Genomic DNA, 16,520 nt, shown 5'->3' with positions numbered 1-16,520 from the left:
GAGCCGCATAAGGGCCTCTTTAGTATTTTTGGATAGTACAAGGACTGAAAATGAAAATATGAAATTCCTTCCTTCGCGCGACGCGAAGGATTAGGTCTCAAGTCTTCGCGCTACGCGAAAGACAAAATAGTTAAACCGACATAGTCCGGCTTCGCGCTATGAGAAGCATTCCTTCGCGCGACGTGAAGTATCCATTCTGCATACGTGACACGTGTGGACACGTGGTGACACGTGGCATAACGCCCGATGACTCAACTAAATATTGTCGGTTCGCGCGACGTGAAGGGACCTTTGCGCGACGCAAAGAAGTCCGAAATGAGCTATAAATTGAAGGGTTCATAGCACATTCCAACTCACACCGAAACCACTTCACTTTCACACGTATAGCCTCGTTTTGCGTGCCGCACCTTGTAGAATGTGCCAAGCTCCGAAGCTCTGACGGTTTAAGCTCTAGTACGCGATTTAGAGTAGAAGTGCTGCTCGATTAGTCATAGGCATTTAACTCCAAATACCTGTGAAAGGTAGGGGTTCTGCTTAAGTATTATTTTATTTTTATTATAATGGCATAGACCATAGCCGGGGGTATAGCCCGAACCTTGATTACAGATAAGCATAATATAACTTTTGATAAATCAAGGTTATAGATAAATTATTGTTTCTTCATGTTTAAGAAACGTAAGCATTCATATACAAAGGATATAATCAAAATAATATTCTTTATGATTAAGAAATATAAAATTCACATACAAAGGTTATAGTGGAAATATTGTTTCTTCAACATTAAGAAAAACTAAATCTTACATACATGAGGATATATTATAGTTTCTTCACAATTAAGAAACATAAAGCTTCATATACAAGAGAAATAGTCAAACTAGTGTTTCTTCATGACTAAGAAACATTATATTTTTTTCATATAAGGGTAATGATCAATTGAAGTTTCTTCTTAAAGAAGAAGCCTATCATAGATGTTTCCTCATGAAAACGAAACTTAGCACAGAATTGGTAAGCAAACAAAAAGATTACATGTACGAGTATTTTATGCAAACAATGATCAGTAAAGGTTTAAAGCTATCAAAACCAGACTAAAGGTCTGTAGCTGGCTCAAGAGATGATCTGGGTATTTAAAGAAACCTATTTTATTATAGGTCAATCATCAATCATTCATAAAGGTTTTCAAACGAGATCACCACATCATTCAGACAGACAATCACAGGTGATTACGTTAAACCTTTACAAACAGTCAAAACAAGATTTATACTCTATAAGATAGACAGGTTGTTTCTCTTATAGAGTAAGTCAAACGTTTACATGAGATTACGTGATCTCTAAAACGTTATAATACAAAGTAGAGAATAAAAGCAACTCAGACCGAATACACATGTGTCTGGATCCAAACATAACTGTTTAGCCTAACATTCAGGCTACGTGGCCGCGGGTTAAATAGTCATAACTATGTCTCCGGTATGGGCTACATGGCTCGGAGAAATTGTGTGTGTGTGGGGCAGTGTTCCAAATACCGAAAATAGAAATATTTATGCTGAGCAATATCAAGAAAACTATATTTGTATTATAACTGTTATTTAAATACTTTTGTACTCAACGATTCACCAACATATTGCTGACGTATTTTCCCCCCACAATACAGGTTACAGATTTAGCACATATAGCAAGGAATTAGAGTAACTCAAGGAGTTAGACGCTTGCTACAAGAAGATGGCTTGATTTTAAGTCATATAATTAAAATAAACAAATTAAACATGAATTTTTAAAGTAAACGTTTGGATATTTAAATTCGAGAAGTTTTCAAAGTAAATTACTTTTTTAAATAAAGTCTTCCGCAAAAACAACCTGCAACTCTAATACATTTACAAAATAGGTACCAACTTGTAGTCACACTTCTAGGCCCTAAATCGGGGTGTGACATAACTACTATTAAAACCGAGAACATTGCCGCTGGAATCGTTCTAAACGGATCTCTAGAACTTCGGTTATGAGAAATTAAACGTTTAAGCGAGTTGGTACTGACTAGAATCCGAACAATGAGTCGAAAATTGGGTTTGGTCAGTAGCCTTAAAATCTCAAAAAAAACTTAAACGTCTTCTAGACCGAAAGCCGGTTTCAACCAGAAGCATGATAAATTGATTAGTCAAAGTTATTGGCTATTTTGCCCTTAAACGGGTTTGACTCAAATTTATTAGGACCGATCGGGAGACGGTTTCCCAACGATTCTCGGGGGCAACGTGTTAGAGTGCGGAATCCTACTAACACGGCGACTCGGTGGTAATCAACGACACAAACGGTAGCAATTCCTAGGATGATATGACGACCAGGTGCGGAGGAAAGGACCGAAGGGGTTGACGGGCAGAGAGGATTTCCGGGGAACAGGTCGGCTGTGTATGTGTGTTATGTGTGCTCCCTTTTCTGAAAATCCCTAAGTAACGTTTATATATCGAAGACTCATTCGATCGGATGAGTCTCTCATTCGATCGAGTGAAGCTTTGTTCGATCGAATGAGCCTGGTTCGATCGAATCAACCTTTTGTTCGATCGAACCAGTTTTCGTTTGACATTTACAATACGTTAACTAGGTTTCACTATCTTTAGTCTCACGCCGACCTACCCTGATAGAACTGGGGACATATATATGACATTTCATGTCCTAACAAAATTGACCCATCAATACCCCTCAATCTCAGAAATTGATTAAGGGCTATCGACAAGTGAGTAGTATTGAACAATTGATCAGTTAACAACTTACCCGGATAATGCTTGAGTTGACGAGAAATCGAGGTAAAAGGCCAAACAAACATCAAAGTCAAACTGCAACTTAAAGTCTTCGAGTAATTAAGCAAAAACGATAGAGAAATCGTCGGTTTTGAGGTAGATGATGACTAGGAATGCAAGGTTTCAGTAAACTCTAGGGTTTGGAGTTATGATACGCTTATATAGTTAGTATAACAACTTGCTGGACAAGAATAACACATTAATGACAAAATCGAGCCTTATAATCTTCGATATATTGATCAAAATATAGAGAATGAACCTATACATTATTCCCTAGCAGATTCAACAACCTGTTGCTCAATTTTCGTGATTTATGATCGATTAGGGAAAGATTTAGCATTAAACGAAGATCGAAAACCAAAATAGCTGATCTAGGAGTTCTTCGCGCGGCACTAAGAATTTAGCCTTCTCCTTCGCGCTACGTGAAGGAGGAATATTACCAGAATTTTGTTTTTGGGAGTGTTGGTCCCCGAAGTTCAAAAAAATGCATTTTAAGCCATTTTAAGCAATTTAAGAGTTTCTAAGGGCTATTTGGCACAAATGAAAATTAAGAAATTATAAAGTAAGATAAAAATAGTTATTTTACTAATAAATGCATAATTTTTATTGATAAGAAATATCTGAATACATTCCCGAATCGGGTAAACAAATACGCATACAAAAATGGAAAAACCGACATGTTACACTTAATGTGGTTGGGTCATAGTTGTAAAATCCTAATAGTATGCTTTAAATACTCTGGTTTGTAAAACAACCAGACAATTTGGTCTCTACTAATGTGAATGTTTACTTTAATCAATTGCTATAGACACCATGAATGTCGAGCTTCAGTGTGTTCCACCTTAGTTGGGTGTGGCAGTTTACCCCACTAAAGCCACAATAAAGATACTCGGTCTTACATCGACTAACATTAACCCACTCATCTCTAAAGCTACTTGCAACTCTATTAGCCTCAAATTCAGATCATGTTTTCTCTCATCAACTAATACAATATCATCTATGAACATCATACACCACGAAACAGCCTTTTGTATCATTTTGACAACTTGTCCAAGACCACTGCAAAAATAAATGGGCTCAATGTTATCCCTTGATGATGTCCTACCTCTACCGGGAATAAGTTAGTATACCCCATAAGCACTCAAATGCTTGTTTCAGCCATAGTATACATATCCTTAATTATGTCTACATATTTCGCTAGGACCTCGTACCCTCAAGGCTATCCCAAGGTAGCAGACCTGGTACATTATCATATGCCTTTTCTTGGTCAATAAACACCATATTTAGATCTCGCTTCTCCTCCTATACTTTTCTATCAATCTCTAGAGAGTGTGCATCGCCTACGTAGTAGGCTTGGTTGGCATGAATCCAAAGCAGTTCATTGGAAAACTTAAGCTTCCCGTCTCGATAACTTTTTCCATGGCGTCATGTATAGTAGCAGTAGCAATGTTGGGGGTGTGTGGTGAGTCGAAGATGAACATAAAATATGATATCGGTTAGGGATGTAAACGAACCGAATGAACACGAACAAGGCCTTGTTCATGCTCGTTCGTTAAGAAAATAATGTGTTCACGAACACTTAACGAACGAGATTTTATGTTCGTGTTCGTTCATTAAGGAAATTAATGAGTTCACGAACACAAAAGAACGCAAATAAAATCGGCAGAGCCTAGAGATTGAGACCGATGTATTCATTAATGTGAATAATGAAAGCCTATAAACGAATCGAATGAACACGAACAAGTTCGTTCATTTAACTTTAGAAGAACACGGACACTTAATCGAACAAATATTTATGTTCATGTTCATTTATTTAAAGATGGACACTTGTGTTCGTTTGTTTAAAACCCAAATGAACATAACTGAACAAAGATAAACGAACATGTATGAACAAATGTAAATGAACACAAATATAAACGAACATAAATTAAAACACTTAAATGAACACAAATTAACAAATATAAAACCTTTAAGCCGATGACCTGTCCAGATAAAATTTAATTATTTTCTATTAATACATAAACGAACATAAATAAACAGACATAAACAAACGTTCATGAACATAAATGAACGAACAAAACATGTGTTCATGTTCGTTCGTTTAATTAAACGAACACAAAATTTTTGTTTAATAAACGAACATAAGCGAACTTTCCGCCGAACGATTTACGAAAGTTCACCGAACGTTCGGTTTATTTACAGGCATGATATCGGTGGTTTAATAAATAATATAATAATAAAATATCTAAAAAGAGTGTGAGGAGTTGAGTTAATGCATTTGTTGTAGAGTGGAGCCCACCAGTGAGCGTTATATAAAATTAGTAAGAGTTGTCCATTTTCTGCACTCACACCTGCGTCTGTTTCTTCTTCTTCTTCTTCTTCTTCTTCTTCGTCGTCGTTTTATCATCCATCATCACTAAATGGGTTTTGAGAAGATCAAGGTCGCAAACCCCATCGTTGAGATGGATGGTCAGTCACTCAATCTACTTCTTATTATTATCCTCACTCAATCTGTTACCTAGATCTAGCTAGGTTAACAGATCCTAAATACACATACATCTTTGTTCGATTTTTAATATCATAATAATAATATGGTTTTTGGTACAGGGGATGAAATGACTCGTGTCTTTTGGGAATCAATCAAGAATAAGGTTGTATTACTAATTGTGTTCAGTCCATCTATTATGCTAATGTTAATAGCTGTGATTATGTATTGCAGCTCATCTTTCCCTTCTTAGATCTGGACATAAAGTATTATGACCTTGGCCTTCTTAACCGTGATGCCACTGATGATAAAGTCACTGTAGAGAGTGCTCAAGCCACTCTAAAGTATGTTTTATCATTAATTCCATCATTTCTTATTACCAAATATTTCTTTTTTATTTCTTCTTTTTGTGCGCTTTTGGCTTTGGTTTATGTTGCTCAAACTGACATGTTCTACGCAACTTTAGGTACAATGTTGCAATTAAGTGTGCCACCATTACTCCTGGTATATTCAAATTTCAAATTATAAACCTGTATTGGAAATCTAGCACCTTGTTATAATAAAAAAAATGTTTTTTTTTTTGTTTTTTTAATTATAGACGAGGCTCGTATGAAGGAGTTTACTTTGAAGAGCATGTGGAAGAGTCCAAATGGGACCATCAGGAACATTTTAAACGGTTAGTGATATTTACTCATTAAGAAACTGCTGCAATTATCATTTTAATTTCATGTACGTGTTATGCAGGCACGGTTTTTAGAGAACCAATTCTCTGCAAAAACATCCCCAGGCTGATACCAGGTAATTAGCTACCAGTGCGGGCTGTGTTTTTTTCTTTCTTAAACATTAAAAGCTTGGTATGATGGTTTTTATTTGCAGGATGGACAAAGCCGATATGCATTGGAAGACATGCTTTTGGTGATCAGTACAAAGCTACTGATGCAGTGATTAAAGGACCAGGAAAACTGAAGATGGTATTTGGTATGGCTATGATCTTCATCTCTATGCTTTGAAATTTGATACTTGATTTGGCTCGCTTAAACCAGTTTGACCCATTTGAGATATTCGCACCCCGAATCTTCTTTTCAGTTCCTGAAGGAAATGTTGAAAACACAGAGTTGGAGGTTTATAACTTCACTGGTGCTGGAGGGGTAGCTTTGTCAATGTACAACACTGATGAGGTATGTTTTGCAACCAAATTTTAACCTCTTTTTCATTAATAAAGAAAGACTAAAGTTTATGTTGGTTCATGATTAGTCGATTACTGCTTTTGCTGAGGCTTCGATGAACACAGCCTACTTGAAAAGGTGGCCGCTTTATCTAAGCACTAAGAATACCATTCTAAAGAAGTATGATGGAAGGTATGAATATGCGAACTTTATTTTCTTTAATCACATTTTATCATGAATATGTTAATTATATTGCTACAATATCATAACTAATGAATTTTTCTTTCTTTTAATGAAAAGGTTTAAGGATATCTTCCAAGAAGTTTATGAAAGTAACTGGAAATCAAAGTTTGAGGCTGCTGGGATATGGTGAGTAGGTGAACAAGTTTTCAGGTTTCTGGATTGCTTTTATTATTATTTTTTTATAATGTTTTTGTAATAACATTTTTTCAGGTATGAACACCGTCTCATTGACGACATGGTTGCTTATGCTCTTAAGAGTGATGGAGGTTATGTATGGGCATGCAAAAACTATGATGGTGATGTGCAAAGTGATTTCTTAGCTCAAGGTATGTGTTAACATCTTCTTTTTTGAAGAACACTTACCGTTGGTACTTTCTAGGCTTGTAAACGATCTGAACGAACACGGACACAGTATACTTGTGTTCGTTCGCTTAACTTTAAACCAAACAAACGATCGAACAATGACAATTATACAAACGTGGTTTTCTAGTTCGTGTTTGTTCGTTAACAGAATAAACGAACGAACGGTTAACAATTGTAAACGAACGAATATAATTGATCATAGATGAACGAATCTAAATTGTGTTACCTAAAATTTTAAATGAACATATTAACGAACTTAAAACAAACGTAAACTAAATGAATGAGCGTAACGATGTTAAAACCAATTAAAAGTAAATGTGAACATTTGCTGGGCCTAAAAAGTTGTTAAAACTAGACTAAGTAGTAACGTGCCTAAAAAATTCAAATGAACATATTAACGAACTTAAACAAACGTAAACTAAATGAATGTACACGAACGAACACAAACATATTTACATGAACATAATCGAGCTAAAACCAATTAATGGTAAATGTGAACAATAATGCATTGGGCCTAAAAGATTGTTAAAACTAGCCTAAGTTGTAATGGTTCTTAAAAATTTAGATGAAAATATTAATAAACTTAAATAACTGTAAGCTAAATGAACATAAGCGAATGAACATGGATTTTTTTTAAATGAATGAACGTTCATGAAAGAGGCATGTGTTCTTGTGCGTTCATTTAACTAAATGAACAAAAAAATTGTTCATGTTCATTCTTTATTTAAAGGAAAATTGGAAATAAATAATCCCACATTTTGTGTATTGGCCGATAATAATCCCATCTTTAAAAATCACGAGCAATGGTCCCACCTTTTAACTATTTTTCTCTCACTGGTCCTCCGTTAAAAAACACTTGACGTTGTTATGTTTTTTCCTTAGTTTCAAACGATGTTTTAGGGCTTTTGATCTGAAGAACGATATGAGTCGACTGATGTAAAACTTATTTCGAAATGGTGATTCAAATGGCTTGATTTTTGTTAATTGGAAATTCAAGCACCCGAATTGAAACATTGTTTCGTCGTTTGGATCACCATTTCGAGATAAGTTTTACATCAGTCGACTCGTATCGTTTTTCCGCTCAAAAGCCCTAAAACATCGGTTTGAAACTAGGGAAAAAACATAACGACGTTAAGTAATTTTTAACGGAGGACCAGTGAGAAAAATAGTTAAAAAGGTGGGACCATTGCTAGTGATTTTTAAAGGTGGGATTATTATCGGTCAATACACAAAAGGTTGGTTTATTTATTTCCAATTTTCCTTATTTAAATAAATGAGCTTCTCGCCAAACAGTTCACTGAACGTTCTGTTCGTTTATAGGGCTAGACTACCTTCTATAAGATTTATGGTTTGTTGAGTTGATTTAATTTTATATTTACAGGTTTTGGATCTCTAGGGTTGATGACATCAGTCCTGGTAATTTTCTTAAGTGAAGTTTTAGGTCATAATATTGATAATCAAACGTTCGTTTCAGTGTCAATTTATACAAATGAACCAAAATTTAAATTGTTTTAGCTTCATTGTATGTGTACATTTAATGGATTTATTTTTACCAAATAGGTGTGTCCTGATGGGAAGACTATTGAAGCTGAAGCAGCCCATGGGACCGTGACACGTCACTACAGGGTGCACCAAAAGGGTGGGGAAACCAGCACAAACAGCATAGCCTCTATTTTTGCTTGGACACGAGGCCTTGCTCACAGGTTTAGTACACCCAATGGGTTTTTTTTATAGCCTTTTGATTTTGTTTGGATGAAAAAAAAATATATATATTTTAATTGATATAAATAAACTAAATTTGAAGGTCAAAACGGGTCAGATTGGGTGTATTGACCCGTTTGACAGTTTTTCTTTTCTTTTGTTTTTTTTTTTGAATTTAAAAATGATTTAACTTTTATAATATGTTCCTTTTGCTAATCTTTAGGTGAAAAAACGTATTTCAACTTGTATAAACATCTAATACTTTTTACACATGATATAACCTTTGTAGTTACTAATTAATTAAGTTCATTTTTAGCAAAAGATAATAAGTTTTAATAATTGTATATAATATTTGTGCAGAGCAAAGTTGGATGACAACGCAAAGCTTCTGGATTTCACTGAAAAACTAGAGGCAGCATGTATTGGTTGTGTTGAATCTGGCAAAATGACCAAGGATCTAGCCCTTATCATCCATGGATCTAAGTAGGTCACAATTATATGACTAATTTTGCTAGTGCATATTGATCTTTATTAAATCTCGTAACACTTGTTAAATGTTTTCCAGGCTGAGTAGGGAGCATTATTTGAACACCGAAGAGTTCATTGATGCCGTTGCCAATGAGCTTAAAGCAAGACTCTCCGCCAAATAATCATTGTATGTATGATGAGTCATCATTTCTAAACACACCATGTATTGTTTGTATTGTCACAACTTATGCCGTAACTATTTATCAACTTTTTTATAAATGGGCGAAGGTGTTTGCGGGTCAACCAACATATGTTTGACCTGTACAAAACATGGGCTGGGGTCCAAGCACACTAATATCTACAAGAAACTGATTTCACCTTTGTCGATTACTTAAAATGCAGACGATTTCTGATTGGTTACATGGGGACGCGACATAAGAATCGGTTTCAATGACCATTTGTTCGGTTTGCGACAAAATTTGGGGACTATTTGCTGAACTAGTATCAGATTTACTAGTCCTATAGTTTGCTTTTTAATCTCGTATGTTGTTTTTTCTATCATTTTCTGTCTCTTTTAATTGGTGCTGTTATTACAAAGGAATTACAATTTTGAGTAACAGAATTTAGAAACGTTGATCGGGGTGTCATGGACCTAATCTCTAATACCAAACGAATTGAACTTTAATAAATCAAACTATGACTATATGCTGCCTGCAATGTTTAAAAAAATATTTTATTTCATCAGACCGTTGACAACAGTTAACTACAAAAAATAAATAAATTACAAAATACTATATATACCTACTATCTCAAACAAAAAAATACCACATTTTTCAACAAAAATAACAACTCTTTCAAGTAAAAACACCACCTTCAAGCTTCCAATTCTACGCACACCTTACGAAAACGAACCCGAGAAAAAACCTGAACAACCCATGGCTCGATTTTTGGCAATACGCTCCTCAATACAACCAACAAGCGAACTCCCCAACACACGAAACCAACCTCCCCTAAACTGTCCCTTTCCTTTTCCCTACCCGAACAAACTCCCTCAACAAAATATAAACTTCCAATTTGCTCCAAACCTTACGTATAATTTTTCCGACACGCAATTTGGCATGTACACCAATTTGCTCAACCGCAAAACCTGATACCGGTGTTCGGGTAAAGCCAATCGGATTCAGTGCTAGAGACTCAACCGGAACGCGGCGCCGATTCAAAACGAAAGCCCCGTAAACACAAACGAAGGCCCTAGAGGAGCAGGCGGCGGAAAGATAATACATACGGTGGAATGAGGAGGAAGTACTACTCACGTTCTTGGGTGGGCGTTTCGGAGGATCCTAATGCCAGTAAATATTTGTTTTTATTTTTTTCATTTTATTAAATATTTCTTTAAAATTAATACCAATTGTATAAATAATTTTAATTGTAGCCAACTTCCAAAAATATAAAATATTTTGAAAGAAAGTATTTGAAAATTGGGTTGAGCTCTAGGACGCGAGTCTGGTTTACCGGGCTAAAGAATGTGTTCAAGCCCATTCAAGGGTTATAAACACCGCTTACCAAAAATTCAATGGGATCTACAACCGAATGAGCACTAGCAACTGGGGTAGCGGCAAAAATGACGCCGACATCCAACGAAGAGAGTTAACTGACTATTGAGCTCATGGGCAAGGGAGGCCATTTAAGTTCTTAAGTTGTTGTGAGCATCTTCAGAAACACCTGAAATGACTCCAATTACCCACCGATTCGGTCGCTCGGCGATCCGGCGCATCATCCCGACCGTTAAAACGGTCAAAGACCGCGCCTTCCACAAATCCGAGCACACCTATCTCCAGCTCGATGCTCGTAACTTCGACTTCGTTGACGAGGACGATGAAGATGAGGTTAATCTAGGGGACGACGATGTGCAAGAGCTGCTCTGACCCACCCACTGGGAGACGAAGTAAAAACAAGGGGGGAATGTGGAGGGTTCGTCGTCGACACGAGCCGAGGAGGGGACCCTGCGAAGATGTGGAGCGACTAGAAGATATGTTCGGCCGTTTTGAGACCGAGAGTCTGGACCGTCACGCTACCACCATACTAAAATCCGAGCCAATGCACAGTTTTCCGATTCATACAGATTGTGGCTAATGGAACGAGACATCCACTTCTTGCGCTCACTCGGCGAAACCGAAGCAGCCGACAAAATGAAAGAAAAACGAAAACAAAAAATATACGGCCGACGACATTAGTTTTTAGTTTTAGTGTTTTTTTTCTATTTTTTGTTATGTATTTTTTATTATAATATATTTTTTAATTTTAATGCATTTTATTTATTTAATTAATTTAATGAAGTTTTATTTGTTTATATTAATTATAAAAAGAAAAAAAATTAAAATGATGTGGCGATGTGATATAATGGAATAATTTTGGGCTACAAACCACTGCATCCTAAAAAAATTATCTCCTAATGTAGTTTATCCACCACGTATTCAATTCAGCTCTTTGTATCAACGAAAAGGAGTTAATTGATTGCTTCCCCTAGCACAACTCACGGGTGGGTTTGTTTACACAAGAAGAAGAAGAAGAAGAAGAAGAAGAAGAAGAAGAAGAATGAGCAGCTTCCTCTAGAGAATGCAGTTGTGTTGATAATTGTGTTTTGAGATAACAGGCTCCAGCATCATCATCATCATCATCAGTTGCAATTGTGTTTTCTTTCTTTTTGGTTATTTTATTTTGAATTTCGATTTTATTTTGAATTTCGATTGTTTCGTCGGATAAACATGGTGATTCATGAAAAAAAATTCCAATAATTTATTTACAATTATTTTAAATTTTATTTGTGGATTGAAATATGAAATCCATGGTGGTTCATGGATATTTCAATTGATATAATTTTAATTTTTGAAATTTTATCATATTTTATTTAAGAATGTTTCAAATCTTCAAACCTTAGCCTCAATCACAACCATAACCTCAAAACAATGACCAAACTTGAATTATTTAATATTTTAATTAGTTTTCATAACAACCTCTTGAATAGCCTCATCTTATAAAATTTCATATTTTGTCCTCATAGAATGTCTTCTGGTCGATACGTTCGCACTGCTAATAACGAGAAGAATTCCAAGAAAAAGATGGCTTCCTATTTTAACAAGGAGATTGCTACAATGCTCCCCAAGCTCATGATCCAAATGCAAACCATCAATGCCGCCACCGCAACCGCAAACCCCGTTTCTTGTTCTTACAAGCAATTCACCTCTGCTAACCCTCACAAGTTTGTTAGAAAATATGATGCTACTATTCTCCTTCAGTGGCTTGAACGCACGGGGAGCATTTTCCTCCATTTCCAGTGTCTCGAGGACAAGAAAACCACTTATGCTTCAAGTGTCTTCGAATTGAGAGCCCTTACTTGGTAGAACAACGATAAATACTCCTGAGGAGCCGAAGCCGCCATGGTTGTGTGTTGGGAAGATCGCAAGGAACTCATGCTTACGGAGTTCTGCCCAAAACACGAGATACAAAGGTGGGAAGCTGAGTTTTGGTTGCTCAATCAAGATAGTGGCGATAGTATAACTACAATAACCATTTCCATGAGCTTAGCATGTTGGTTCCTCACTTGGTCAATCATCTTTCTCATGTTATCGATAAATATATTGCTGGTTTACCCATGCAAATTTAAGACTCCATCTTGAGTATTCCGCAAAGCCTTCATACTGCCATCACCCCTGCTACTACTCTTACCGAAAATCACATTAAGGCCGGAACCTTGACGAGGAAAAACTCAAAGAAACCCACCAAGAAAACCGTTGAGATGGCTAAGACCGAACCTCTAAAGGAGGTCAAGGCTGAATCGTCTAACCCTACCCATACCAAAAACTACCAAGCCTCAAAACGTAAGAACTATGCCTTAACCAATTCAACTCCCACTCAAGACCCTCAAACCCAAACCAAAACCAAGCCTTACACCAGACCGCATGCTTTATGTAGCACGTGCAAGTATCATCATCCAACTATCTAGCCATGTCGTCAATGTTCCAATTGTGGTTGTAATCACCAGCTTATGTCATGAACCCTTGCAAACCCAACTCAACCCATCTATGGCTCAAACCATTGCTTCACCTTTTGCTCAACCCCATGCCACGCCATATACTCAACCTTTTACTCGACCATTCCCGACATATCGAACTTGCTACAATAGTGATGATCCGAGTTATCTTCGCAGTGCATTGATATAATGCTTAATATACATAAATCCCCTGTATATTTTATTTAATAATTTATTAGTTTCTGTTCGATTTTTATTAGAATTTGAATATTACTAACATATTTGAATAATGTAGGTTCCGGAGGTTTATCGTGGTTAAAAAGAACGAAAAATGAGCTAAAACAAGCCAAACAGGTGAACCGGAGCATAAGAATTGAACCAAACCGCATTAGAATTGAACCGGAGCATCAGGAAATGAACCGGACCGCATCAGAATTGAACCGGACCGGTCAGACCGGCCCCTCCCACTTTGCCGGAGCGCTGCGCGGCCAACATCAGCCTCCCCGTCGCACGGCGCGGCGGCGATCAGAGTACAGAAACTTCGATTTTTACCTGTTTTAAGCCCAGAAAACCTATTTAAACACCTCTAAACTCAACCTTAAACATAACCTGAATACCCTGCGAAGCAGAGCCGAATTTGGAGTTTCCTAGAGCTTAGGATTGCAATATTTGGCGAGTTTGAAGGGAATCAGCCGGTGAAGTGCTTATCATCCAAGAACGAAGACCACGGGTTTTATCGCCTTTAACCTTCCGTTCTTATTTATTTTCGCCATGATTTCCTTTATTATCGTTTTGTTTGCTTTTATGATGTTAGGCTAAACTTTATAGACTTCCTAGGCTTATGATGAACTTTTGTTGACGTTTGATTTTGACTTGGGATTTATTTATCGTTATAGTTTTTATGAACTAGTTAAAAGGTTTGATTATATTAAATTAATGCATATGTGTGCTTGAGGTTGTTTAATTAAGTTTTATTATTCCATAGTTGCATTGATTATTGTTTGTCATTATGATAGGTTTCTATTATGTCATCTACTTTGTGTTTTTGACTATTTTATGATTGATTTCGCGATAAAATCATAGGAATAATATTAGTTAATCAAATAAACCTAAGTATGTTGCTAACCTAAATATCTGTAAGGCGCTAGGTTATTGATAGGTCTTTGTTGATCAGGATTGCTAGATTTAGTTATTCGTAAGGAGTCCGTCTAGGTTTGATTGATTAACTTTGTCTATCGAGTCAATTGAATATATTAGACTGCCTTTGATTTCCGCACTGTAAGGTAGGATTTCGTAGGAACTAGTTTGTAATTAATTAGGTGACCGTAAGGAAAGTTGATTTTTAATACTGGTGTGCGTTAAAAAGTATTAGAAATCCATAGGTGTCTCTTGAGAAGGGTCAGGGGTCCTTTTCGGGTTTTCTCTTAAGCGTCTATTTTACGATTCCAGTTCCATAACTAAATAGTCTCCCGGTTAATTGATAACTGAAACTTAGGGGATTCTAGCCTAGGTGGTTGTTCATCATCATCTGAATTAAATCTAAGTTCTAAGTTTAGTCGTCTTTGGTTTTCTTAATTAGTTTAAAATTAGTTTATTAGTAAAACCCCCTTAAACAAATAATAAATAAATAAGTTGTCTCTGTGGTTGAGTCTAATTAGCTAGTAAACGTAATTTAAAGAGTCCTGTGGGTTCGATATCCGGACTTACTTAGCTGTACTAGAGTCGATCGGTTCACTTGCCGGTTAGTAGTTTAGTTAAGTTTAAGAGTCTAGAATTTATTACTTAGTGTCTAGATTAACGTGTTTTTATATAACTACTTTTAACACATCATGCATGCCCTAGACTTATATATGCAAATCAAGCTCAAGTCAACCCATCTCAAGCCAACTACGGATAAACCTATCAAATCCAAACTTATCAAACCCAAGAACCGCAAACCCAAGTTCTTCAGGCCCATTTCAATCAAATTCTATTCATGCAACCCATCCAAACCCAACCTATTCAAACTATCCCAACCCAACCAAACCTAACTGCTCAAAATTCGTAAAGTTCAAATCCACCAAGGTTACCGTCTAGCGGTAGTGTTCAATTTTAAAGAGGGAGAAGGAGAGATGAAGGTGGTTGATTTTCAAGTTGTTGTAGGGGTTCGTCTTGCCGTTAAAACGCGGTGGTGGTTCAGACACAGTTTTGTACAAATCTTCGTTCGATCAAGGGTTTAGATAGCGACGAGTGTATCTTCTTGGTGGTGGTTGCTGGTGTTGGAACCAGGAGAAGACGGCGTGCGGTAATCTTGCTAGAGAAGACGACATGATACGGTGGTGGTAAACTAGTAATACATCTGTTTAATAATTTCTTGAACTCTTTATGAGGTTATGTAACGCCCGTTAATTCCGGTTTCAAGAATTAGAGATTGTAGAGTATGTATAATTCTCGGGATTTATCCGACTTCCTCAGAAGCCTTTACGTCATCCCGGTACATCTAATCGCTTAACATTTCTTCCAAGTTGCATTATTATTAAATTCCGGGGGCTAGAATGGAAATGTTTTACAATATAACATTAAACAAAAAAAAACCCCTAATCCTATGTGCAGCTGCCGATCGGCCACTTGACCAGCCCCCCCCCCTTCCTTGCTTCGACTTTTTGATCTATTCCAAGCTCCTAGAAGTAGTTCAAGGTATGTACTACAATCCCCAACACTCTTTTTGTTCACCACTAATCGTTTTGATGCTCAATTTTGCCGAAACTTTTCTTTGGACAGATTTTCGGCCAAGGCGTAATTGACCCACTTCCCGTGGATAAAAATTAGAGTTTCCGGTGTAGAAAGATCCCCAGGTATGGCATTTACATCATATTAAAATTTCGTGGTCATTGGAGGTGTTTAGGTCGGTCAATCGATTTTAGTTCGAAAACTAGGGTTTATCGGATGTAGATTTGCAAATTGTTGAGTTTGATGCGTTAATTGATCGGGTGACCGACCGAATCAGTTTGTACAGCCCTAGGGGGGTTTAAGGGCTGTGGAAAAATTATTTTTTTGATGCTCGGGGCTATTGTGGTTAGTGCTTCGTCAATCGAGTCGGCGATGCGCGAAATTTCGTTTAAATGTTAAAGTAAGAGTTGTAAAAAGGAACCGTCGACCCTATCAACTCGGGTGACATAATCTTGATGAATGAAAAGTTTTAAAATGGAATTTGGTCCATTTGGGGCAAATTCGTTTAACCAATAGTTTTAAAGTTTATGATACGCGCATTCGACCCGATTTGGCCAAGTGTTGGGCCT

The 16,520-nt window shown here is 36.7% G+C and overlaps 1 protein-coding gene across 1 annotated transcript; it reads left to right on the top strand.

Moving 5' to 3' along the window:
- Positions 1 to 5,195: 5,195 nt before the first annotated feature.
- LOC143579039 (isocitrate dehydrogenase [NADP]-like) lies at positions 5,196 to 9,403 on the top strand. The gene is made up of 15 exons (XM_077062452.1): positions 5,196 to 5,255; positions 5,394 to 5,437; positions 5,506 to 5,615; positions 5,738 to 5,775; positions 5,870 to 5,947; positions 6,016 to 6,069; positions 6,148 to 6,249; positions 6,358 to 6,449; positions 6,526 to 6,629; positions 6,738 to 6,806; positions 6,891 to 7,006; positions 8,425 to 8,459; positions 8,604 to 8,746; positions 9,105 to 9,227; positions 9,310 to 9,403. The coding sequence occupies exons 1-15, from the start codon at positions 5,207 to 5,209 to the stop codon at positions 9,392 to 9,394; spliced, it is 1,242 nt and encodes a 413-aa protein (XP_076918567.1). The 5' UTR covers positions 5,196 to 5,206; the 3' UTR covers positions 9,395 to 9,403.
- Positions 9,404 to 16,520: the final 7,117 nt, after the last annotated feature.

The sequence above is a fragment of the Bidens hawaiensis genome, unplaced genomic scaffold (genome assembly GCF_021521415.1).
Source record: "Bidens hawaiensis isolate Kalapana, Puna unplaced genomic scaffold, B.hawaiensis_p1.1 tig00029590_1, whole genome shotgun sequence".
Taxonomy (NCBI): domain Eukaryota; kingdom Viridiplantae; phylum Streptophyta; class Magnoliopsida; order Asterales; family Asteraceae; genus Bidens; species Bidens hawaiensis.
This window is presented reverse-complemented; position numbering and strand designations above follow the sequence as displayed.